At 43.2% G+C, this 27,177-nt stretch overlaps 1 protein-coding gene across 4 annotated transcripts in view; it reads left to right on the top strand.

Moving 5' to 3' along the window:
• LOC118111821 (complexin-1) overlaps window positions 1–20,322 on the top strand; it is a 46,689-nt gene extending 26,367 nt beyond the window's left edge. For all 4 annotated transcript variants that reach the window (XM_035160535.2, XM_035160537.2, XM_035160536.2 and 1 more), the window contains exons 3-4: window positions 12,494–12,669; window positions 16,726–20,322. In XM_035160535.2, coding sequence (XP_035016426.1) covers window positions 12,494–12,669; window positions 16,726–16,920 — 371 coding nt within the window. In that variant the 3' untranslated portion in view covers window positions 16,921–20,322. The remainder of the gene's footprint in view (window positions 1–12,493; window positions 12,670–16,725) is intronic.
• The last annotated feature ends 6,855 nt before the right edge of the window (window positions 20,323–27,177 follow it).

Genomic DNA, 27,177 nt, shown 5'->3' with positions numbered 1-27,177 from the left:
AGATGTCGTGATTGACAGCTGAGACTGCTTCACGATTGGTCGAGAACATAGCTCGGTTGGATCTCAATATGGCGTCTCAGCACCGCGATCGTTACATCACCAGTAACCGAGATATGTTGGCTCTGCTACAGACGTATTATCCATTCGTATACAGTTCATAATGTAGCCATACATACCTTTAATCAAACTACTCAAACAAAGCTCTTACATCACTACCAGTGGTAAAGTGATTAGGCTGAGGGTGAATGGTTCAGTCCTTTATGAAGGAATATGAAATGTGTTATTATACAGTTTCAGATCATTTAAATGGAGGGTGTCATAGAGCGGAAGAAAGAGGCTGTAATTATCCATCAGGCTCTGATTCACAGAATCAGCCGAGCTGCGTTCGAGCACCAGTCGTCATTGTGCTTCCAGAAGTGGAACTTCACATCAGGGTTTATTGTCCGTTCAATGACGAGTCTTCAGAAGATTTTGAAGCTGTATCTTTATTCATCGCCTCTCGGAGTCAGACTTGTGCATTGAGGACAGTTTGGCTTTGAAGTGGAAATCTTTTTAACTTTCTTTTTTGTGTTCGCAACTGGACTCGCTGCATGTTTAAAAGATGAGGGACACCTGGTGTCTCTTTGAGAAACAGGAGAAAGAAACAGAGTAGAGTTCAAGGAAACTGTGCCAGATATGATCCCATTTAGGTTTAAACATTTCAAAATCCTGTGTCTTTCAGTTTTTACTTTTTCCAGTTTCATGAATGCAGGTTTTATCTGTCATCTGTTATCTAATACCTGTCAGCTCCATTGATTCGTCTTTATTTATGGTGTTAGCATTGGCGGCATCATGATGCAACATGGATGTGTAAATCACTTTCGGAATCAAACAGCGGATAATTTAACACATGTGGACTGATGGAAACCCGGTGGCAGGTGTTGCTGCTCTATCTGGAAACTGAAACCTAATCCAAACCATGCAGAGCTCCACAGTCCTGCTTTGCATGTACGCACTGTCTTTGCTCGTGCATGACCACACATGCTGTGAGGGGGATTGTCATGGTTTAGCATTTGCATATTTCACACGCTCGAGAAAAAGAAGCTCCAAAGCCACAGAAATCCAAGCCACGGGCGACGGCGTGGAGGTCGGCGCGATCTCATGTCTGAGCGATGGTGTTAGTTATCACCCAAATCAGATCTCCCCCACGTGATTGATGAGGATACTGGGAGAGTGGCAGGAGAGGATGAGGCGCGGGTGATTATGCGAAGCGGGGAGCCGCGGCTCCGTCGAGCTAATTCACAGACGCAGCCTCTAAAAGCCATCAGGAGGCGCGGAGGATTGAATCATAGGTCCTGATATTAGCATAGAGGCAGGACACAAAATGGGAGCTAAAAGCATAACTGTGGGGGTAAGAGGGAAGCAGAGCCCTGGGTCTCGGGGATCAATGTGCGTGCATAATGCTGAGGGTACCCACCCGAGGAGGATCGCAGCCAGCTTAGCTCTGCAGGGTTTTCATGGTGCTGCTTATTTCAGGAGGTGACGGCAGAATGGCAGCGCTCCCTGAGAAGATGAGAGGCCCTCAAAGGTCAAACTGCAGTCTGGAGTTTTAGATTCCCCACTTGGCTTGGCTCGTGAATTTCAGTTCAGATTTTACATTACATATTTAAAACTCGTGTGCAGTCAGTTGTTGGTTAAATGTTTTTCCTTTAAATCCACGTGTCAGAGAACTGGCTTTTTCTGCAGTGTCCCAATTCCTGGTTAATGAAGTAAACAACTCGGCTGATTTAGGAAGTTGAAGAACTTCAAAGTACAAAACAGAGGAAATGCTTCAGCCTTTAAGCTCAGACACCAAATCCCAAGCAAATACTTTTGGCTACAGGATCATTTGTGTCTTTTTAAACAACCCCACCCGTTCTCCTCCGGGCCAGAGGGGAGGAACACACAGCTTGGGGAATTTCACCGTCTTCTCAAGGAGCTGTCCGGACGATCTCCAGCGTGACCCGAGGTTGACCAGGCCAGTTTGATGAGCTGCTAGCTCGGGTCAGTGTCACGATTTGTCTTGTTTCCTTCTCAACGCAAATTGTTGCTTGAGTTCAAATATCTCAACTCGAGAGGATTGATGTGAATCAGGCATCTAATGCATCGTGTCAAATTTCCATCTATTGGCATCTTTGCTTTGACTTTTTATGGAATCTCCTTTCACTAAATATTCACTTTGCATCTGCTGTGAACCACATTCTTCTCCTCCCTCGTTCGACGGCTCAGAAATATGTAAATGCTGAAGCCTCAAACTCTCTGCTTGCTTCATGACTTCATGTATTTTAAATGAACATCAAGAGATATTTTTCTTTCGGTTTCAGCCTTTACATGCAGCACTTTTTCAAGCGTGGGTCGGATGTCATCATCATCATCATCATCATCATGGGCGCTCGGCTCATTGATTGTTTTAGATGACAGATCTGGAAATGTTTGCAGAACAACGGCCTCGTCAGAAGCTGCTCTCGTTTCTTAATGTGAAAGTCTCTCAGCCGCACGGATGATTGAGAATTTTCCTGCACAACTGGAGCGTGAGCCACATTAGCATCTTTATTCATGTGGGAAATACCATCTCTGGAAAAGCAAATGATGGATTCACCTAAACATACTGTAGCTGCTGGTTGCCAGATTAAACTAAATCCTTTTTCCATTCATGCGTGTGGAGGAACTCAGCCTTTTAACTTCAGGGATCTCAGCTGGAAGAAACTTTTAACAGCTCTTTCTGTGGAGAATAAAATACAGTATCGTGTTTGTGGAGCCAAAACAGACACATAGTTCACATCTGTCTGTAGAAAACACAAAAGTTCATCTCAGTTTTCCACAACAGATAAAAACTGCATATCTCTGTTAATGAGGAGGAATAAAAGTTTAGATTCTTAATGTTTATTTTTAAAACTAACTGCCTGCGGAGGAATAACAGTGAGTCGAAGCTGTTAATTAGTCAAACTGTTAATTGAATTAAACTTGTTAGAAGTCACAGCCCAGGTTTGTAAGAAGTGTATAAATAGGACATGAAAATAAAGTGACGATTTTCAGGTAAAATGTGCGACACAATAAATCACAAAGCAACGAAAACAGATAACAAACGGTTCTTTTCAATCATACTTTAAATGGCTCCGCAGTGAAACATCACATTTTAAAATATCTCATTTAGAATCATGATTGCTGCCTCATTGCTATTAAATATATAAACTTCCGACTACTTTTAAATGCAACATTTGAAAAGACAAACAATCCAAAACATTCGGTATATTTGTTGTTTCACTTGTTTTGTCCATTCATCTATTTTTAAATTCCTCGTACTTTGATCAACTCAGGCAAATACCAGCAGCAGTTACCGAGCTCCACAAAGAGATGAACTAACCTGTCACATGTAACTGGGACTGAAATGATTTCAGGTCTCTTACCTGCAGAACAAAGCGAACAGCAGCCGCTCACAACAAGATCATTGTACGTTGGCCTTGAATAATAAGTGAGAATGAGAGAATATAACCTGAGGGACTGGATTGATTGACATGGAAATAACAACGTATCACCGAAATAAACTTAGAGTGAGAAGTTTTGATGTTCTACCAGTTTTCTCTGATAACTTAGAACAACAGGAACATAGGAACACTGCCAGGTAATGTTTTTGTTTTTGTTCGTTCTGTCGTATAACAACATTTCCACAAACCACAATCAGCAGCTGAACCTTTGAATTGATGTTGTGACCTCAGCCATAAAGCTTCCTGTTGGGCTGAGGGTTAATTCTCACCAACAGCAACCACCCATGCCTAAAGGCTATTTACCTGTATTGATTACCCCCCCCAGGCCTGGATCGATTTCTATTACTTGAACAACAAGTAAAGCTCATGCATTAAATCCACGTTTGAATTCTCTGAATCGATCGGTTATTGGTATTTACACAAACATATTTGATTAGTTTTTATTCTTTTATAATAAATCAGTTAAATTCACTGACGGGCGTCGGCTGCAGCTGCTTCGAATTCTACTTGTTCACAATATTTTTTGCATTTGCTCATGTGGTAGTTTCCTTTCGATCAAATGTGTGAGGGAAACTGTGATTATGACTATTACTTATAGTAATAATACATACATACTAAACTGAAACCAATCACAGCCCTGCTATACTTATCAAGGTATTATGACTAATACTTCCTATAAATCAAGAGAACCAGTAAATCCACCCACCAGAGTCATATTTCTCACCAGCTCAGTATTTATACTTCTCTTTGGTTCGACTTCTCCTCACCTGGTAGCGTGGGCCCCCCCCACATTAGGGTTCAATATTTTCATAAAAAATACTGAGATGTAAGAGCTCAGTGCACGGTTCATTATTTCAAAAGCAATTAAATGTTCTATTTATTCCTGTTGCGACGCAGCCTGAGGTCATTCGTCTTCTAATGTTCCTGTTCATATTGTAAGTTAGTCAGCTTTTTACAATTGTACTCCTCACCCCCGAAAAGCGCATCTACCTAATTCATAAAGTGAGCCTGCAACTATTCAAATTATTTAAGTGTCCCTACTGTTCGACCAAACTTTTTTACTGGAGCACAAATTGGGTCAAAATATGTAAAAATATATCATCTACTAGGTCAGATCCTTAAATGAGAAAAGTATAAAACAGAGTATGTGGGTTAGTTAATGTGTCATCAACTCTGATCAATGATAAAACATAAAAGTGGTTTTTAATTGATACAAAGGATTTTAATGACGTTGAAATAATAGTGATTTAATATATTGTATAGTGTATTTAACTCAATGGTTCACCAACTTCATAAATGTCGCCACTTCCTTAATATAATATAGTAAAGTTAGGTTTACAGAATGATTTACTAGGAATTTGAGCAATATGGCAGAAAACGGACGGATAGTTGAACATAACATAGAGTAAAATATCCTTTAGATCCTTTAAAATGCAGTTTTTGTTTGATTTGCAACTCAGGATGTGAAACTTCCATTAAAAACTGGGTCGTTCCATGTGGATTTACAGTAAATCAAGCAGCGGACTTTTCTGGTTCTGGTGTTTCACCTCCTCTGTGACTCTGTGGTCGGTCGGTGCCTCGGTGGAGGGTGAGTCTGATGCAGTGTCACCTCCATGACTCATTACTGCAGTGACTCCGCAGTAATTGCTTGTGAAGTTCTGCGATTGCTCTCCATGATCTCCGGCACGCGACCGGACGTGTCACCACAGAGCTGCCGAGCGATGTCAGAGCTCGTTCCCACACAGGAAGTGATCATCTAAAGAATCAGAGGACGCCGTCAGACCTGAAGTCCTTATGAACACAGAGATGAAGCTCATCATCAAAGTGAAACTAAAGTGTTTTTTGTCTGTTACTTTAATCTTGTTTTTTAAATTAAACCTTTGATAGATGTGATTCATGGCTCCAGATAATTTTTCTTGTATCTTTAAATTACATCAAATACATCCTCATATCCAGTGGTGGTCTGGTGTGAAGTCCTGTGATCTGGCTCTGATGCACTTCTCTGATTTATTGTTTTCCATTTCCGTGAGTCATGGTGCTATTCATCTCGCTTAATTTGCTTTTGTCGGCACATTTAACCAAGATAAACTGAGAAATCCTCCAGTAGCCTAATGCATGTTTTGGTGACCTACCTTCTGCTGTGTGTGTGTGTGTGTGTGTGTGTGTGTGTGTGTGTGTGTGTGTGTGTGTGTGTGTGTGGATGGATGGTGTGTCTCGTCCTCGTTGAAAAACCTCAGGGATGATAAATGTGGCCTGTTCCTGTTCACTCATCACCAAGGCCGGACCCCGTGAGGCTGTCTTCGAATGATAATGGTGGTGACCGGGTGATGAAGCACAGGAGTGAAGCCCCTGTTTCCCGTGAACCCACAGATTCACTGAGGTGTGGATCAGGGAGAGGGAGAACAACCACAAACCAACAAGTGTCCTTCCTTCTTTTCCACAAGTCCTTCCACCACTTACAATATTTTCTCTATTTCCAGTATTTCTCCTCATTTTACATTATTTAATTTTTATGATAAACTGATTGAAACAACACAAAAGATGCTGTGATTCAATTTGGCCACTAAGGGCACACTTGTGTCTTGCTTCAGGGCATTTAGCAGATTGAACTTCACCATCCAGCCATGAAAGAATCATTCAACCCACCCAGATACGCTTTTTACATTTAGAAATATAAAGCAACATTCTTCAAACCTCTTTCTTTGTCAGAGCTCTCCAAGGACAACTGTCTCCCAAAAACACGAGCGGAATCCCAATGAGGAGCGTCACTGGCAGCTCAGTGAGAAAAGTGACTCAGCGCCGCTTTGACAAAAAGGGTTTTCATCCTCCCGAGGTCTGACACCGGTATGACTTTGTGACGGAGTTGAAAAGCAGCCACAGATCTTTAAAAGTATCACGATGCAACCGCGACTTCTACGTGACCTTTAAGAAGTTGGGAAGATGTGGATGTGAACGAGTTTTAAGACCTGATTGGTTCCTGCTACCTCAGTAAGACTTGTGTTGTGTGCATCGTCCCGTGCAGGTGTTTAATGGTGTTCCAGTTGTTGAAAAGAGCTCTCAACAAAAAAAAAACAATTCATATATATTATCTTATTATTAAGTTGTTATATGGTCGACATTTGAGCAAACAGTTGTCCTCCATTGGAGTCGTGGTTCTTTCTAAACGTGAATAAAAGTGTATCCAATATTCACGTTAAGGCAAATTTTTACCACTTGGTCGTTTGACGCTGGGTTGATTATAATACTAAGAAGGAATAATACAGTAAATGTGTTATAAAGCTTAATCACTGTGTGGTCTCGTGATCCAAGGGGCACCAGCTACAGCAGCTGAAGAACGTGGGATACCACTCATGGAGGATATCGACTGACAGCAGAAGAAAACAGCGTTCTGCTCTCCGTCTCTCCTCACAGCCGTGAACAGTGTTCTGCTTTACACCCTGAGCTTCCCTCGGTGGTCTTTCCTCTGGGTGTTTTCTGAGACCACCGTCCTTCACAGCCCGGGGCAGGAGGCTGATGATGATGGTCCGCCCGGCTGGTGTGGACCGGGGGGGCTGAAGCAGAGACCCGTCGGTCTGCAGCCGTGGGACTGCTGACAGATGGAAGAGCAGGAACACACAGTCCTTGAGCTGGCCCTGCTGTTTCCTCTCTCTCTCGCGCTTTCACTCGTTTGTTCCCTGCAGTCTCCAATACCCTCGGTCTCTTATTCCATCTTCTCCTCTAAATCGTTCTTTCCCAGGTCCCCTTGAGTGTCCTTTCTCTCAGGCCATCTTTTCCAAATGTGGTCTCTTCTCCCCTCTAGTACTTGTTGTTCATTTTGTGTCTCACTCTCAGCTCTTTAATCTGTCCACAACACATTTACTCTGTCGCTCTTATTAAATCTCTAATTTGCTGTGTTGTAGTGGAACCTTATTCCTCCGTCCTTGCTCCTGGTTCTATCTTGATTTTCTTCCCTTTCTCCGTCTCTCTCTCTCTCTCTCCGTCCTTCTTTCTCTGCCTTCGGGCTCCACATGGGGAACCTTCACAGCACGAAACGAGCAAGCAAATCGTAAATCGTGCACACACACACACACACACAGACACACACAATGTTAACGTTACAATGCGCCTGGAGGACACACACTCAATCTTACTCTAACAGCTCGCTGAAACAAGTGCAGACACATAAACACACACACACACACAAACTATATGTGCACATTCATATTGTGGGAATTAAGAGCTGGACAATTTGTTCCCAATCTACAGACACACACACACACTATGATGGATACTTTTTAAACACTCTGTCCTCATGTCTTCAAACAGCCAAAACTAATACCAGCCTTTATATAACTCTGCAAAGTCCAATCCAGTGTTTGCCACGACCATCTACAACTTCCAGCCTTTCACTGATCCCTTTTCAATTTCACCTCCTCCTCCTCCTCCTCCTCTTCCTCCCGCTAAGCAGGCGAAGCCTCCTTCTACTTTAAAATTAGCCCTCAGGCCTCAGCTGACCTAAAAAGTCCCTATAAAGCTGTAATGAGTTACTGTAGCATGGACAGCCAGCTCCGCACGCTGCTGGCACGGACGTCACCATAGGGACCCGAGTGACTGGAAACGTGGCTTTAGGCTCCATGGAACTGGGAATGGGAATATCAGTGTGTTTGGAGTGGATTGACTGGAACTTGCAGACAGATATCCGTGGTTACGTTTTGTAGCCCCTCCGCAAACTGACTTTTGTAAAGCGTGAAAACTGACGTGATCTTTGTGAACTTTGCTGATGCACTGATTTACTTCCGGCACCATCACAACTGCTCACGTGACCGTTGACTCTTTATCTTAATTATTGTACTTGTGTGATGATTCCGTCCTCTGTACGATCAATAACAACAAAAATGTGAATACTAGTGTGGTTGTTGTGATGATGTGAAGAAATATGGATGAATCATCTGTTTCTTTACTCATCTCTTTTCACGTCTTTTGACACCATTGACACACTCGAGGAGATTTTTCTTCATCTCGCTATATTCACAAGTGGTGTCAAATACTTGTTTACCTGAATGTGTGTAATGAAAGTATTATTTAATTATATAAACTGTATTTATTGATCATATAATATTACTGTTTTTAATCGAAACAATGTTGAGACCTTAATATTAAAAACATGATAACAAACATTACAAATCATATTAATGTTTCATGAGAGGAATTTCAGAGCTCCAGTTAAAACCATATTTGCATTTTCCTGCCAATCATAGCAAACAACGCTTTGTTCTGTGCAAAGTAGAATTGTGATGAGGAATGACTTATTCATCGTGTCTTCTAATTAGATGCGTCAGACTGTGTTTCAGTGTCTTTCTAAGCGTAGCCGAGTTTCTACACTCCTCCTCTGGAGCTTTGTTGTTTTGCTCGCCGCTCCCAGACGCCACAGCTGGCGGCGTTTGATGACACCGAGGGTTTTGGGGAAAACGGCGACGGTCTCACGCCGCTGCTCAGCAACTTTGTCACAATCAAACAAGCTAATTAGCCTTAAGCATCGAGATTAGTCGTGTGGAAGCTGAGGAGCGGCTCTGCAGCATGTGGAGGAGACGAAGGGGCACAAGCTGCAAGGAGGTAGAAATCAACAGTTTAGAAGTTGTACATGTATAAGTTTATAAACCTGAACATTGTGGTTTCCAGACAAAAACTAGGGCACTGCAAACGACTCCTTTCTGAAAATGAGTTTCAGGGAAAATCCAGAAACAAACTTTGGGTACAAGTTAAATATAATATATATAATGTAACCCAATTTTATAGACTCTGCAAGCTCGAGTTAGCATTGCAGTATCTGTGGCAGGGCTAATGAGAAGTTGGCAGGAGGTCATGATAGAACCGGAAAGTGTGAAAGATTCATATAATAAAGTCTGAGCTCAAACAAGGTATCAAGTCTGTCCTGCTGGTTTTCATTTGTAGCTGCAGAGTCTAAAGTTGGACAAGTTCCAATTTCAAAACTTTCTCCCGGGCCGAAGAAGAAAACATCCCCCCTGCAGTGATGGATATTCTCCTCAGAGTCTCCTCAGCTTCTGTGAGGACTTCTACTCATGCAAGACTTTGGAAATCTCCTCTCGCCGCTGGCAACAAAGTTGGGAGGAAAGTTTACAATCCCACAGTTCCCGCAGTTCTAATTAAGCCGGCAGCAAAGAACAGAATTAATATCTGAGACATTTTCTTGTGAGAGTTGCAGCAAGAAATAAACTTTACAAAGTTCTGCTCTACAAACGAGTTATTAATAATAAAACCAAATGTTTCTCGGCGCTTGTAAAGAAAGTGTTATCTTAGTTTAAGAGCAGGACAGTCTCTACTTCGAATGTCAGGAATGAGGTTTGGCCCTGACTCAATTTCTTATAAAAATCAATTGTACAGATACAGAAAGTAACAACTCATTCAAAGCAGCAATAGACATATTAATTTGATTGTTTATAGTCACTGGCTGCATTTCATGTACAGAGGTTTGACTCCTACCTCCACCCCAATGGCTACTTACTGCCCATCGTGTTTCTTAATTATCTACACACGTCACACTGACACGAGAACACTGAGACTGTCAACATGTCAACGGGTTCAAGTTAAAACATCAACATGTCTGTAATTAGCAGCCACCCTCCACCATGTGACCACGGACCGGGGCTTGTCCTGGTCCATCAGCACAGCGAGTTCGGACTGCAGCCAAGAACCCCAAGGTCAACTCTGTCTCATCGGTTTCACAGCAGCGGCAGATGGCTGTGCCTTTGAGTTTTCACTCCACGCAGCCTGTGAGGTGAAGCACCGATCAGGACAGCACAGAGGCGCTGATAGAGAAAGGAAGTGTCCTGACCTCAGGGGCAGGGAGAGATGGTCGGGTGTATTTCAAAATTCGCCCGGTGTGGTTCAGCAGGTCGGCTTCTCATTAAAATCAATTTCTTTCCCGCGAGTTGGAAGTGAGCAGAGAGCCACTGGTTCAGGGAGCACCGGGGCCACTGTTAGAGCACTGGTTTGATTCCAGTCACTGAGCTGGAAAGGAAAGCTAATGCCTGTGGAGTGAGAACGCTCAGCCAGAGCCCTGTGCAAACCCAGGGAGCAGCTCATCATGCAGGCTGACACTCAATATTAGTCTGTGCAACATCCTGATCTGAACTATGCCCTTCCAGGTTTACTGCTCTAAAGAATTACACAAGCATGAGTTCAGAAGTAAAACCCATAAAGATCTTACTGCGGAGAGAAGAGAGAGATGATGATAATATTTGTGATGGAAGTTCTCTGGACGCTGGTGAAAGGAGAACTCAGGTAGAAGCTGATGTTTGACGCAGAAGAGAATGTGGACTCAAGGAGAAGGTGGAACAATTTGCAAACATCCACAGAGTAAAGCCTGTATTCCTAAATCCTGTTGACACTACAGTGTTTTGCTATGTGGCTCTTTATCTATAACCTGACCTTGGGTGTTGCTCAGAGAGAGAAGGGAGTATGTGTGGAATGAGCTCTATTCTCCTAGTGGTGCTGTACAGATGTTATGTGTGAGGATGATTCACAGTAATGTCACGTAACTCTCCATATAAAGAAGAATACCAGCTGCAGGCCTACATTTCCCATTAGCAGAAGGCTTTTCATAAATGCCTTACATTTTCTAATAATCAAAGTAAAGCATTAAGGCCTCAGCTAGAAGAGCAGAGTGCACATCTCCATCATGTTGCACCAAATTTCTGTATGTCAGTTCCCTGAGTTATTCCCTGACACATCCTTCCTCCAAGTTTTTATGGGAAGTCCCTTCTGTTGTTTATGTTCAGTCTCGCTTACAATCACACTAACCACCTAAGAAGTAAGAGACACTGTGTTGAGAGGAGACAATCAAATGTCCCTGGAACAGGAACTGTCAAAACAAAACGTCCACTGTGCAGCGTCGTGTACATTCTACCTCCGTCTGTGGAAGTTGTTTACATGTTGAACACGAGTCTGTCTTCGTCTGAGTCCTGACAGACACAGCAGTGTTGACCTGCTGCACACACCAGCATGAATGTACATGTATTTGGAACGTTATGGTTAATGTTGGGTAGTGAGTAACATCAAAACTTACTCTGCGTCTATACAAACTTGTTTCCAGATTCCAGTGGAGAGCAACATCAGAATTGTCTAATATTAACAATTCCTATTGGCACTGTGGAGCTAAATACACCAGCCATGTATAAATATATAAATAATAGACAAAGCTAAGATACATTGGGATGATGTTGTCCGACATAGCTTTGCTGGAACATGCTAACCTTTTAACCAAGGAGAGAACTTCAAAACAATATTGTGGCAACTTTGTAGAATCTTGCTTTACCATCCTGAAATGTCAGAATTGAAGACTTCTGTAATTACATGCAGGCTTTATCAAATAAAACCTTTTATTCACAGTATTTACATGCTTGTAGCATCCAAGACAATTAGCAATACAAGCGATCAAACACGAAACTCAAAAATCAGATCATATTCAACAGGCGGGAGATGAGAGATCAGTGGCAGAACGAGCCCCAGTGTCTGTTTACTCCTTTCAACAGCACTGCAAACCTTTTGTCCTCAGGTGTTGACCCGAGGTCCAAGTGGACGCTTTGCATGAGGATGTAAATTCCTGCTCGGGACAGCAGAGGCCACAGCGAGCAGCACAACGGCAATCAAGAGAATTGCTAATAATTTATTGCGGTGTCTTTTATCTCCGGCTCTTGTTCGTGGCGCTCACCTCTTGTTCCCTCTATTGTCAGACACTTTTGTCTCTGGTTCAGCTGGGGACACATTGAGCTGCTCTTTCTCTGGCCTGAAAGAGGATTAAAGTACAAAGCAGCGTCTGCTGAATTATCTAAATCTTAGATGTAGCACTGCGCTCACCAAATGCTTAGAAACAGCCCAGTGGCTGAGATCTGTCACATGCGATATTACTGTGAAATGCTGTGAGTTGCTGGTTTAAAGATTTCCACTTGACACTTGTTTCACTCATCACTTTTGTTTCTCTGTCACCACAGGGGCCACCAAAGACATGGGCAAGATGCTCGGTGGGGAAGAGGAGAAGGACCCGGACGCATCCAAGAAGGAGGAAGAAAGACAAGAGGCGCTGAGGCAACAGGAGGATGAGAGGAAGGCCAAATATGCAAAAATGGAGTCAGAGAGAGAAAACATCCGACAGGGCATCAGGGACAAGGTGAATACATCCGTTAAATACTTGGTACAGTGAATAAAGGTGTTATTATCGTTTCGTCACTCTTTGTTTTCATTTTGAGTTTTAGACTTCTGGGTCCTGATTATTAATTTCTGTTTGCTGCGTAACATGAATAAAGTTTAATTCATGACCTCATCCGTGAACAAGATTTGACTTCAAATGGAATTTGGGTCTGACTGACTCTGTTTTGTCTCATCTCTGATTCATGCTTGATGATGAATTAATCTGCACTAAAATGTTAATCGACGATATCAAAGTATCCGCAGCCTGCAGTGAAAAGTCGGTCTTGACATTTCTAAAAGTCCATTGAATACTTGACTGTGCTCTGTGAAGGGCCTTCGGGCTGAGCTGCATGTGAAGCTCTTGTGAAACCATCCTCAGAGTTTGTGGCTCCGCACTCCACCGATTCTTTAGTTTAGTTCTGCAACCGTTCTGACAGAAGAGAAGCGGCGGCGAGCGAGAGCGATATGACAGCATATCTTTGGAAAGTGTTTGATTATAGCGAGTGGAGAGGGGCTGACTAAGCGAGACTGTCTTCGCTTCAACTGACGCAAGCTTTTGTTGCCGTGGAGCGAGTCTTTGAGAGTGACGGGGAGACTGAATAAAGCAGATTGCAGTGAGAACAAGACGGAGAAGCATGAGAGGAAAGCACAGAACAAACAAGCGAGCGGGAGGAGACACTCATCGACCAGGCACTCCGATGTTTTCTATCGTCTAAAGTCAGGGAGGAACATTTCTCCGGTGGTGAACTCAGACTTTTGATTTTCCAATTAATAATCCAGGCAAATTGGTTTGATGTAGTTTAGTGGACAATCATCAGCCGTGTCTCCTGTGCTCAGAGGTAACCGGTTAATAATGAAATATGACGTCCAGGCAGATTGAAATGTGGAAGTTGAAGTATAGATATTAATGACTTGGTTATTATCGTCAGCATTTCTAGAATCGCTCTCGAGAGCACGAACCTCAGCCAAGGCCCCAACAGTCAAATTAAAACAAGCCTTATAACTCAGGCTGCATTACGTGTCTCAGATACACATTAATGGTATAGTTACATGTTTTATTAATATCTATTTCCATCCTGAAACCACATTTAAATCCACTAGATACAGATTTTTACTTGTTTCCGCACGAAATTGCACTGTTTGATACAAACCCCTAAATATGTCCTCATATTTTCATCAAGATCATCAAGATAAAAGTTCCTGGATCTGCACCAAAACCCGTAATTTTTGCCAAATCCTGCTAACAACCAAACAAATGCAGAAGAAAACACATGTTAAAAAGCTTGTTCTTTGGAACGGACTAAAACTCCTGAATTGGAAATGAGTTCTTTTATGTTTTTTGGATTGAGTCGGATCATTGTGTTCTCCTCGGGGAAATATGCAGACACACACATGGATTTGTCAATAACGTTTGAGGAATAAAACATCATGTTATAAGACTGAGGATCAGAATAAAGCATCTTTTAAACTGACGAGGGAAGTTAGCAGAGAAGATGGATCCCCAACGGTTTCATCGGCTGCAGAATGGATCCTTCAAATCAGGAGCAAAACGTTAGAATATAACAACCAGGAGCTAATCTTTGTCAGTCGCAGCTATATGCAGACTTTAATGAATGGAGGACACATATATAGGATGACAAATAAAGGTTAAAACACACCCGTATGCTGCCACTGCCCCCCCACACACATCCTCACAGCAGAATTGGACGCTACTCGTCCTCCTTTAAGATATTTATTGCTCCAGAATCACATTAGCTCGAGCCTGAGAGAGCAAGCAAAGAGGTCACAGAGGAGTCTGGCTCATTTTCCACATCTCTGCCTCAAGATCAGCCATCACTCAGCCCGTTGACCTTCCCGTGCTCCGCAGACTTATTGATTTTGCTCGAACAAGGACCTCACATGCACAAAATACACTTTAAGGAACAAACTGAGCACAAACTGAGCAGAAGCTGCAAGATCCTGGGTTCAGATCGGAGTTAATATCGTTCCATTCTTCATTTGTTGAGATTCATAAAAGCTTCAGGTTCAATTACGGCAGCAGTGTTTAAACTGACACGCTGCGTTAGTGGTGGAGTTGGGACAATGGTCTCAAGAGTCCAGAGCCTAACGATAAAACCAGTGGCTGTAGAAGGAATTCCTTCAAATGTGATACAAAGGTTCACTCGGACTCACAGATAAACTGGTTAGATGATGGTGGTCAAAGGTCAAAGTGATCCCATCTCCTTGTCCCCGTTATCTCACAAAACCCTTTGTTGCCTCTTAAATGGATTATCTGAAGATCTCTGTTCCTTTCTAATTCATCAGGAAACGTTCACATGGATTAACTGAACCGATTCAGGTGGTCAAAGGTGAAGGTTACAACGGCCTCACAAAAAACATGTCTTTGGCCTCTTGAAAAAGATAATTTTTCAAATTCTGATCCAATTTAGTGGTCAAAGGAAATGGAAACCTTTTAAAGAAGATGTCTGTAGACTGAAACACTGCTTACAGAAGCATCAGGACTCTGAACTACCTCTCACAGTCATCATCCGCTGGTTGAGTTAACAATAAAACGAATCTAGACATTTTATACAGGTTCCATTTGACACCAGCAGAGTAAAATCATCAACAGATGAAGTATTGGCTTTTTACCCGATCCTGCAGTTCTACATTTATTTATTTAATCTTCTTTCGTTCTCATTTACTGAACAAGTGAGGAGAAAATAAGGGAGAATCACAATCAAGGTGCAGGAGAAAGAGATTCCCCCAGCAGTTCCCGTTCCCTTTAATGTTTTAAATTGCAATTTCGTGCTCTTTCTCCTCTAAACACGCTCTTGATTTAATAAAAGTCTGCCGGGGCCCAGGGATTTGTAAGGTAATCTTCAGCATTGTCCAGCTCGCCTGCCGAGTGCCTCTGCCGGTAATTGGTACATAAAATATCCAGCAAGGTGAAATTAGAGGCAGCAGCAGTTACAGCCCCTGTGTTCACGCTCACAAACTCTTTCTGTGCGGTTTCCACCTCGACGTCTAATTGCAGAGAAATCTGTAATTGCTGTTCTTGCAGGACCCAAAGTTTTGCACCATCTTCTCGTGCGAGCAGCCTGAGGATAATCTGTGTGAAGTGAAGAGATCTGATTTACGTTTGCAAATCACTTCCACCCGATTTGCATGAAACGATCATGTCACGCCTCACGCACGTTTCTATCTATAGACTTCAAACTGTCACTCAAGTCACGTCTTTCACAGGAGGTTTCTTCAGGGGAACGCTCAGCTTCCTGTTTGCTTGTGAATTGAGAGGCGAAGTTGTTTAAGGCACAAGGAAGTGACATTATTTAAGACGCCGCACATCACAAAGCTTCTCGTCAAATCGGGAAATTGGAAAGTGGTTGAAAAAGGGCACAGCTTTGAAAGGCTCGAGTCAGTTTCAGGGTTCGTTCAGCAGAGACATGTAACTGTGGCTTTAAAGCAATAACGAAGCATAAAAGTAACGAGCTTCAGCACAGACACAAGTTAAATAAATGTAATAAAGATAAAACTCTTATTTCCACAGTAAAAGAAAGAGCCGAGGTGATCATGTGCTTGTTTGCTTTACTGCAGAGAGATGGATGATTAAATACCACTCACACGTTAATGCACTGATTGTGCATCAGGAGGTGATTAAGTGTAGAAGTGGGAGAAATAGCCCGGCCGGCTCTATCTCAGGTTAACATCCTCCTGGCTCTTCAGGTCGTTGACATAAACAAGTGGTTTTAATCGTTTTATCTAAATCTCAGCAAGAAATGGAAATGAGTGTATTTCCCCCAAATGTCAAACCTGACTCCTAAACATGCGTTTAAACCAATAAATCCCTCAGAGTGTATCTTCATCCCAAAGTTTTGCCTTTCGAACGCAGTGATGTTGAAGTTATCACGGTTGTGGGTGGTGCTATGAGTCATGTTCAACCCACATATGTAGATTCTTGGCAATAAATGAGATATTGAGCGCCAGCATTCGCTCAATAGACAGATGTGCAGCGTCTCTGTAATAACGTGGTTTCCCTGATGTGTCCCGTGTGCAGTATGGCATCAAGAAGAAGGAGGAGAAGGAGGCCGAGGCGGCGGCTGCGATGGAGCAGGCCTCCGAGGGCAGCCTCACCCGCCCGAAGAAGGCGGTGCCCACCGGCTGCGGCGACGAGGAGGAGGAGGAGAGCATCGTGGACACGGTCATGAAGTTCATCCCGGCCCCGCTCATGGATATGTTCAATAAAAAGTAAACAGTGTTTTGGCGTGAAATATGAATAACTTCCTACGACAATTCATCTAACCAATGCTGTACCGCCCCTCCCCCACACGCCCAAACCTGCAGTCACACTTTTCTTCAGCCCCCCCCACCTCCCGACCCATTCAGCCCGACTTCTAAGTGTCCTGGAATATTACAACACGTCATGACTTTGCCTTTGAGTTCAAGTATCTGATCTCGGAGGGGTGGTACCTACTTTTGAATCTCTCGTACAGAGAATCCTTTATTGATAATCACAGATTTAAAAAGTTCGTAACACCCCCACAGATCCAGCGTCTTTACCTCGAGGCAAACTCTGTGTTCTCTAAACGTCCGGCACTTAGAAGAAGACCAGACATCATCCGTCATCCACCATCACTTTTGTTTGTAAATAGACTCGGGTTATAAAAAAAAGAGAACTATATATGAGTGAAATATGACGTATAACAAGATGACTGAGAGTATAAGCCATATTTTTAACTTTTAAGAAATTATCCAAATCATATCAAAATTTGATTGAATTTTCCTGTTTTGTGTTTGCTAATATTTGATACATACGATGTATATAAATACATTTTTATTGGTTCTCCATTGTGAGGATTCACCCCATAAGCTGTCATTCATGTTCTCATTGGTTTACTGTGAACGTGTGCGATGAGCGCTGGTGAACACAAACATCTGGAAACATCTGGAAAACCAGAAAGTGAAGGACTTCCTATTATTTTATTGATTTAAACTTGTTTTGAGCATGCAGTAAACTGGTGAAGTGAAGTGCACACGTGGATACCATTTGATTTATTATGACGAAGCAAAACACATTGATATTTGAGGCAATAACTGGTTTTCCATTTTTAATTGAACGACGTCTTGTCCAGCACGTACAGTTGGTGATAACTGACTCTGTGTCTGAAATGTTCTTCCATGGGGAAAACTACAAATACATGTTCTCCATAGTTCTCCAGAGTTCGTCTCAAACCCGTCAGATGAAAATCTTTCTACAAATTCACTTGCTCTAAATGTTTGTGGTTTTAAAAGTTCAGTTTTGTCCTGTGGCGGGTGTCGCTCACTCTGCTTTTGCAATAGGACGTTTGTGTTGACGTTTTCATGATTCTTCTGTAAAAGAAAAAAGAAACTTCACAAACACAACTACGTTGTGAACACACTATGTGAACAGACAGTGACAATAGTGCAATATATTGTTCAGAAAATGAGGTTGTCCTGTGTCCGTTGGTTTAACTGAATCAGCAATAACAGACAATCTTCATTGTTGTGTGTTTAAACTTACTCCTTAATGTGTTAGTCGATGTGAAGGACACACACGTGTGTCTGCATAGTGACGGTGAAGTGTGTGTGGCTCCCACATGTTTGGTTATAACAGAGAAAAGGGGGAAGGTGGGACCGTTTGTTTCATGTTGTCAAAAATTCAGTCACGTCACAGAACAGCGAGCGCAAAGCAGATTTGTGTTTTCGGAATCACAAACCCAAAGGTGAATCAAACTGCAGGTTTCCAGAGGCAGACATCAACATGAACATGCTCCATGACCGCGAGACACACAAACTGTCCACCTGTTGGACGGCGTCCAGCTTGTCCCGCAGGTGGACACGTGTAATGGCACAAATTTAAAAGGAGGGTCATCGGAGGATAAAATCTCGTTTCTCTCCATTTGCCTTGTTTCTCTCTCTCTCCTTCATTCCACAGTGTCTTGTTAAAACATTCCAGATATTTCAGACATTCCACCAGACTTGAGCTGGTAACACACTCGATGCCGTGTTAGCCTACGAGTAGAAAAACAATGAAGAATATAAAATTTGATGTTGTGTGAAAAATAGAACACTAGAGTGAATCAAATATACACAGAGATTCATCACATGACCACGACAGTGATTCAAAAGAGACGAACCCCCACACTGAGTCAAAGCTAAATGTGCTACACTAGCCGTGATCAGTTTGCCTTGTGATGAATTTTGTTATGAAACGTCTTTGTGATCCGCACAGTAGCTGTACGTGTATTTAAGGTTTTCTAAACTCTTTTGCCACATTCTGACTGTTTTTACTGATCTAGACAAACACGAAGTTACACTTATCCAGAGCGTGTGCGTTCCCCCGCGGCGTAGACGAGGGAGGTTTAGCTTGTTTTTCCCGGCTTCTTTGTGACCTCTGTAATCACGATGAGTGTATATTTAAAAAGACTTCCGGTGACCGAGTGTGGTAGGGTCGCCTGTAGAGCACGTTTACTGACCGTCCTGTGCTTTTAATGAGCTGCCTTCGCTAGTTTAAAACGGCGTGTTAGCACTTAGTTTTGCATTCGAGGATTACGGACCATTCATCAACAGCATCAGAGCATTATCCAATCAAACCAAAGAATAGTGCTGGTAGACGTAGGCGAGTAGTTTCATTCTCATTTAATCTCTGCATCGTATTTATTTTAGAGTTCTCAGGTAATCGAGCTTTAAGTTGAAACAGACGTTTAAACCATATTTAGGCAGTTTTCCTTGAACCAACTTTAATCCACGAATGTCATATCTATCGTTTTGGTCCAAGAATACTCCAGAAAGCTACAATTACTGCCCCTGTATAGGACTTCATCAGCGTGTGTGTCCAAGCGAGTCTTTTTTCCAAACCCGTCGTGCGCTGAAAAACCCCCAGATCATCCTCCGCATCCCATCCAGCCGACGCCATCGCAAACCCCCTTCATCATCACCTCGTAAACGCCAATTGGTCGCGCTCCAAATGGCTTCAGAGACCACTGCCCCGAACCAACACTGCCCAAGTCGTGCGTAATCACTAGCGTGTCGTCTCGTAGAACGCCGCCCACTTTCAGTTCGGAGTCACACGTTTGATGTGATTTCAAAAAAAATAATACTGCCTGAAAAATACACCTCTTTACGAGAAAATACTCCTTTCGATGTGACTTGAATGTAACTGTCCGATGTTTCTCTCTCTCTCTCTCCCCTCGCGTCCGTCTGTTCTCTGTTCTGTGCGTGTTGAGAAGATTCTTACGCTGGTGCAGTGGTTTTCTCCTTCTCGTCCGTAGCCGGTCTCGTTTCTGTCTGGTTTGGTATTTTGAGGAAAAAAAAAAAACGAAAACACACAAAAAAACTAAACAATGTTGATTTGGTGCATTTTTTTCTACTGCGAAATCTTCTCTCTCCCCCCCCCCCCCTTCTCTGCCCCTCTCTCTATCTTCCTATTTGTTGACAAAAATGTATGCATGCTTATGGTGTGCGATGTAGGCAAGGTTGTTGATATACTCGTTGCGTGTCCTCTGTGTGTTTTCAAAGCTCCACCTGTTAGCCTCACTGCATGCCATTCTAGACAGATATTTCAGTCTGTAACTTTCCTGCAAAAAATGGAATCACCGAACACACTGAGAATAAAGTGATTTCATATAATTTTTTTCATCGTCCTTGTGTTTCTGCATTCAAAGACACTTCCGAGCGGCCGCTGCTGCCTCTGTGTGTAACATAGAGGAGGAACTGAGTTCTGGTAAAATATATATCTGGAAGCAGACGTGCAGTGTATCTCTGGTTTGAGGAGGCCACGTCACATCCTGACACGTGAACCTGCAGTCGTGTCAAACCCTTGCATGGCGCTCGTTACGGGAGTTATGTGCAAAGACCTTCGATGTATCTATATCACATGTGACTGTTTCTTTCAACATCTCTTCAATAAAAGCAAAAAGGGCTGTAAACAGAATGCACTGTGTCGTTCAAATCGTGATTGGAGGGGTTTGTGACCGGCGGTCGCGTCACGGCGAGGACTCGGCCGGGGCGTCAAAGTGACGCAGTGTGTTGGTCCTAAGTGGGGGTGTGATGTGGGCATCAGCGAACCTTTCACATCAGACCAATCCTCAAAACCAGGATTAGGGGACTTGGTTTTAATCCCAGCAGGAGAAGGAGGGCGACATTCAAACTAAATTAATCGATTGTGACCCTTTGACATGTTTTTTAATTGGTTGTCAGAGGTTTGGATTTCAAGTTTGGTTGTTTTTAGGTTATTCAACAAACACAGTGCAAAAGCATTTGCTAGAAAATGTCACTTCTAAAGGTTGACACACTTGTAATTTTTACCTGCAGTGCAGCTTGTAATCTTTTGGTAAAAAAGATAATTGAACACATTTCTTTATTAACTGGTTGGTACATAAATCAGTGTTTTCATCAGACGTCCTGGTTCTACGCCGTCTTGCTTCAAAAGCCACGTGTGGATTTCAGAGCACCGGAGAAAACTAAATCTCGCTGTCGCTGCGGCAGATGTTGAGTGACGCTCCACCGGTTCGTCAACACCATCATCCTGGACACGTTGTCAGGATGGCGCCTGCTGTAGATAGTAGACGCCATGTGTGTGAAATGAGACTATTAGGTTTCACTGCGTTAATAAAAAATTCACAATCTCCCACTCTAGCTTTTATAGGTTTCATCTGAGCATTAAACCTACAGAGCTACAACAGGGAGGAGATTTCTATGTAATTATTCCTTCAATTTACATGTGTAAAACTGGGGGCTCAAGAGGTAAAGCTGATGATTCACTAACTCAAAGGTCGGTGGTGCATGGTGCCAAAGTGCTCCTGGGCAAGATCATCAACCTTAAATTACCCCGACAGCAGAATAATTATGTTAAAGACCTTTAATGGACGTCTCCACCACCTCAGGATGGTGCAGGAAGTTTGTTACTGAGTCACTGGGGGCAACAGACTATATTTTGGGGCAACTAGCAAACATCCAGGTCGAGAGTCGACAGTTTACACTGTTTACAATCCGACTAGTTTCTTTAATCACAAGTCGAACGTTTCTCCACACAAAACAAACAGTGGCATGTTGGCTAATCTCTACGAACAGCTGCCTGCATCTGATTAGAGATAAATTAAAAAGTCGTTAGCCGATGCGTTATAACTGTTAACAACATTGTTCTTCTTGACATCACAGGGCTACAAACGTAATGTAACTAAATCTAAAGGTTTGAGCTCAAAATACAAATAAGTGATATATGAGTAGATACTCACCTCATCCAGCTGCTTGAGATAATTCATCATTTAATAACTGAACTGTTCTCAAGCTACAAATGAGACCAAAACTAAAGATGACTTTTCTTTGCCCAAGGAATAAAAACGTTTGGATCAAATCTACCTTATTATCACATTCACCTTCACTGAACCTTCAGCTGAGTGATGCCGTCGGGAATCTTCTTTGTCTTCAGCCTTTTCGTGTGTCATTATATTCACGCTGTCATTTCTCCACTGGACTTCCATTATGGCTCCTAGCTGCTCACTTTGCGATCGAGCCTCTGAAGGTTTCACTGTGCAGCCGCCTGTTCTCCACTTCGGGCTGTCGAGCACACTCCAGGGTCCCGGCTGCTCTTTTGCAATAGAAGTCCGCAAGTTTCCCTGAAGCAAATGGAGGTATTAATCAATGCCATTAGCATTCATGCTCTGAGGAAGCCTTTCAGACCGAGCTGCCTTCGTGCTCCCTGAGCAGCGCTCGGGCTGCAGGGGAGACGCAGCTTTATCGGTGTCCTGTAGACACGCTGCAGTCGGTGTCAATAAACGCTCCACTGGGCTTCGACCCCATGGAATAAGCAGGGTGAGCAGAGTGGGAGCTGAAATCTGGGAAAGGTTTTTATTTAACTCATTTGGAAGGTGGATGATGTGGAGATGTTTCCCCCTATGAGAACATTTTAGTGTAAATATTAATCAGGACTCTGGATCGAACCTCGAATCGTGAAATAACTTCCTCTTCTTCTTGTATTTCTGAACACACCAAGTTTTGAAAATGCTTCGTAACATGGTGCCTTGCATCACATGAAGCAAAAGAAAGAAGTCGATTCTGTGTGCAAATACAAACATGGTACAAAACAGGAGAAGAAGAAGCAAATCATCTGACTTCAAACTGGGTAAGTGCAGCTTTATTGAAATAGTGCATTTAGTGGTGTTAGCTATTGGAAATGGTTTTGTATGGTGTTTTCCTAATGAACCTTTTTTCCCTAGTAGCATAATTGTTACTCTTAAAGGTGTAAAAGAAACTGTGGTCTTTAGACAAGTAACCAGTATCCATACAGTGTGTTTCCACATCTCCCAGTAGCTGTGCATGGGTGCAGGGTGAAACACGACAGGTTCTCAGCTGTAGATGGAAATGTGCAGCGTGACCAGCGGTGCATGAACCAGAGCGCTGGATTTCTATTTAGCAAGTCTAATGCACACAGACAATCAACCATCCTGAAAAAGATTTGTTTATTTCCCCCCCCCCCATCTCACATCATCCAGTGGACGCACACAAAGGCTCCAGACCGATGCGTGCATGCAGATTCTACTACTGCTCTGCATATTTTGATTGTATGCAAATGATTTGCTCGGAGGTGAGCGTGGTTTTAAACCCGTCAGAACCACAATCTGACTCCCGTTACACCGGGGAAGGTCTCACCCTTCACCAGTCAGCTCTGAATCCAGCGGACCTCGATAAGTATCACACCATCCTGGAGCGGCTCTGATTGACAAGTCCATTGACACGAGATCACAGCGGCGGCGGCGGCGAATGAAGCTCTAATAGGTCTGTTTAATGAATAAAGTGGCCCTGAGACCTCGGCGAACCGTATTAGCAGCGGACGTGCCGCCTGCTTTTTCCATCCACCTCAGTGGCAAGAGGTCCCACGTATTATGAGGCATTTAATTTCAGCACAGGACTCCGAGGGGACATTCCTCCATTTCATCGTGTTAAAGGGAGCAGACAAATGGGCGGAAAAGGATTTCTTTTTTTAAAGTTCGGTTATAGAGCAACTCCTGACCTCAATTAGTGAGCATTTCTCCTCTGAGTCTGAGGTGCTAGCTGGCATATGATGATGCCAAGTCTATGCCACACGACCTCTAAACCATCTAATCCGCTGCAGAGGCCTGCATTATATATATAAAACCATGAGCAGAAGACACAGACTGGGAGCATGAATACTGCATGTTCCTCCGTAAACAGGATGTTTTGCTCCGTCTATAAATACGGCTGCGCTTCAATAATGTTTCCTTCGGGGGAAGATGTCACTCGCACGCTGTGCTGATGTGCTGCTCCTCCTGTCTGCGAAAAAAGACCTCGCCTCACGTTCCATCAACCGGTGCGCTCACTGGGAAAGTGGCTGAGCTGCACATTTAAATAACGTGGAGCAGAAATGTCTTTGTTTGTTTGTGGGGGTTCGGGAGTTTTATCATGGTGACTGCTTAAGGCATCTCAGGCTTGGTTTGGATCCTCTCCTCTCCATCGTCTTGTGATGCTCTGAATATTGCAGCACACTGGACTAAATCTGGAGCTTTACTTCTTTACATTAAGCTCTGCTGAGCTGCAGAATTCAACCGCAAGGCATCTCTATGGATATTTGATAACATAGACTCTGAAGCCCTGAGCCTGACATCTGAAGCAGTCCAGACAGAGAGTGGTGGGGAGTAAATAATTCTCCTTATGACAAGTCAAAGCAAATTGTATGTATGTAGCCCAATGTCTAAAAGCACAAGTTTTCCTCAAGGAGCTTATCAGTCAGAGTAGGAACGTTTCTAACAGGATGGACAGATGTGTAATAAACGTCTTCATGGAGAGAATACAGCAACAAAGAAGATTAAAGTATAATCAGGTCGGGATTTGTAAAACATTAATAAAGAAAATCATCAGGGAGTAAATCAGGCGACTTCCAGGTCCTGGTAACCAGACATAAAACCTCCTCTCCACCATGAAGACCAGAAAAGACAGATCAGCTTCGAGATGCAGGTTAAAAAAGCCTCGGCCGTGATGTGAAGAGGAGGAAAGAGCAAAGGAGGAAAAGCAAGTCTGAATAAAACGACTGTACTGGTCCCCAGTGAAACTCTGTGATATCTTATTACTGAAGCGTTTGATGAAACCAACAGTCCCGACTTCCCCTGTTGTGTCTTCAGTCCGCCCACGTCTCCTCTCATCCAGCCGGAGCTGTGACCGTTTGATCCGTCCAGAAAACTGATTACACAAAGCAGGCGGCCTAATTGTCGCAAATTTAATTTAAGAGCCTCATTTGTTCCACAGTCAAGAGATGAGCCAGGATTTATGCAGAGGGGGCTCGGGCCGCTTCAAGCAAACGGGCAGCTTTGATGTTGAAACGCTGGCTTTTGTGTGAGAAGAGGCGCCGAGCAACTCGAGATGTTCAATCTGAAGTCAGTGGTTAAAGAGAAGGTCATTTAATCCAAGATCCTTGTCGATGCACGACACCGTCAGAGATCTGTGGGCTTCAAATGCAGATTTTCCACTTACTTCCAGTAGTTTAATGTGCCGGTAACCCCAGTGAAGTTTAGTGTTCAAACACAGCGTTTCATTTGTACGCTCTGATGGAGCTCGGCATTAATGGATATTTTCAAAGTCCATCGACGAGGAGCAAAGAAGAAAATACCTTTTGATGCACGGCACATCTCCAGAGAGCTCAACATCCGCTGGGAAAAATCATTATCTGGATCATTAAAAAAAGTTAAAATGCAGAAGTTTGGTAAAGTTACCTGAATTCACTCATGCTCTGCTTTTTGAAGTATGAAGAGACGCGTCTCGTTAGATGAGTCACGTTGGAGATTAAAATGGGACAGAGGGATGTTTTTATTTATTCGACACACTGGTTATTGATCAGGGGGGATTTTCTGATCCAGAAATGAAAGATCAGATCAATCCCAGTTCACAGCTACAGCATGAAGTCCTGAAAATTACATCACAACACAAAGGTCGACAAAAACAAAGTTTTATTTTAATTAAAAACCGACTTAGAGGGACACGGCAGAGCAACTTGAAAGTTTCACTTCACTCCTAAGTTTTGGCTGAAGTGGCCCTCCCTGGAAATTCAAAATACCTTTTTCAAAAATAGGAAACACCTACTTGCCACCTCCCACACACACACGACACACCAAGTAGCTTTCTTGACTCCGGGAGCACACACACACTTTTGCGACACAATCGTCGAATGGCATAAAGGCTTCAGGTCTCCAGAGTTTCCCTCTGAACCCTTCGACCCTCCGACACAGACGTCCAGCGCTGAGTCAGCGTGGGATGAAGCACCCGAGTCTGAGGAGTGAGACGGTCCAGAGCCTTTGGAAGTTTAGTTTTGCGTAGATTTGAAAATGAGCTCAGCTTTGTAGATTCTCACCCACAAGTGTCGGCTGTTGGGGAGGGGCCACCCGCCTGTAATCATTGGGTGTTGGCTTTATTATACATATCAATATATATGTCAAGACGTAGAAACATCTGGAACACTTGGTCGTGTTTAATGCATAAATGTAGATTGTTATAATTTCTCAGCAGCATCAGTGACTCTCACGGTTCAGACCTGATCTGAAGCAGAAGCAGGAGGTTGACCGGGCGAGCACCGAATTATTAAGTGAGCTGCCATGTTACATGTGAGCTGAGCTTACATTGGGAAGGGGGGGGGTGGTGTAGGAGAAGATATGCTCCAGTTCCTTAACTGTCAACAAAATGGTGGCAAGAAGGAGCGGCGTGAGGGCTTATAATTGGGATATGGAAAAGGGGAAGGGAAATAAAACCACTGGGATTAACCAAGAGCTGCAGAATCCTGGAACTAGAGATGTTACATTCGCAGCACTGGAGCCCTAAAATCACACAAGCATCCCTCAAGTTGATCCAATCGAGTACAAACCGTGAAGTTTGATATCAAATCAATGTAAATTCAGCCCAGACTGTGTCTCTCTGATATTTTCAATCCAAGAACCACATCATTCACTATTCAGAGACGTCCCCCCCCCCCCATCCTCTCCTGTCCCTCTGTCTCTTTGAGGCAAGTTAATTGATTTGCTTAATTAGTTAAATACTGAATATGCTAAATGCCTTGAAAGCTGACTCACTTTACTTTCTGTAACCTCTCTGTAAAGCTGCTGTTATGTCGTACTTACCAACACTTTGTGTCACCGGCCTCAGCCCTGTTCATTTCTGCTCCTGTCACACGTTTGTGATTTCCCTCAGGTTGATGCATTTCTCTTGTTGTTTACAACCTGTCCACCAGATGCCCCTCGGACCTTCCCACCTTCTTCTGTCACCTGTCGTCCGTCTCCAGCCGTGACGTGTTCCCGTTGCCTGGGGACGACTGGACCCTGCATGTCGGTGTGACAGTCCCCCCCCCCATACACAACTTACTCATTCATTCCAAAGAAAATAACTGTGTTATATATCATTTATGGCACATATGCAAAAAATGTTATGGCTGTTGGCAGTATTTTCTCATTTATGGAGGGATAAGAATATATAAACAATATCTGCTCTG

This window comes from Hippoglossus stenolepis, chromosome 7 (genome assembly GCF_022539355.2).
Source record: "Hippoglossus stenolepis isolate QCI-W04-F060 chromosome 7, HSTE1.2, whole genome shotgun sequence".
In the NCBI taxonomy this organism is placed as follows: Eukaryota; Metazoa; Chordata; class Actinopteri; order Pleuronectiformes; family Pleuronectidae; genus Hippoglossus; species Hippoglossus stenolepis.
The sequence above is the reverse complement of the archived record's forward strand: the minus strand, read 5'-3'. Positions and strand labels throughout refer to the sequence as shown.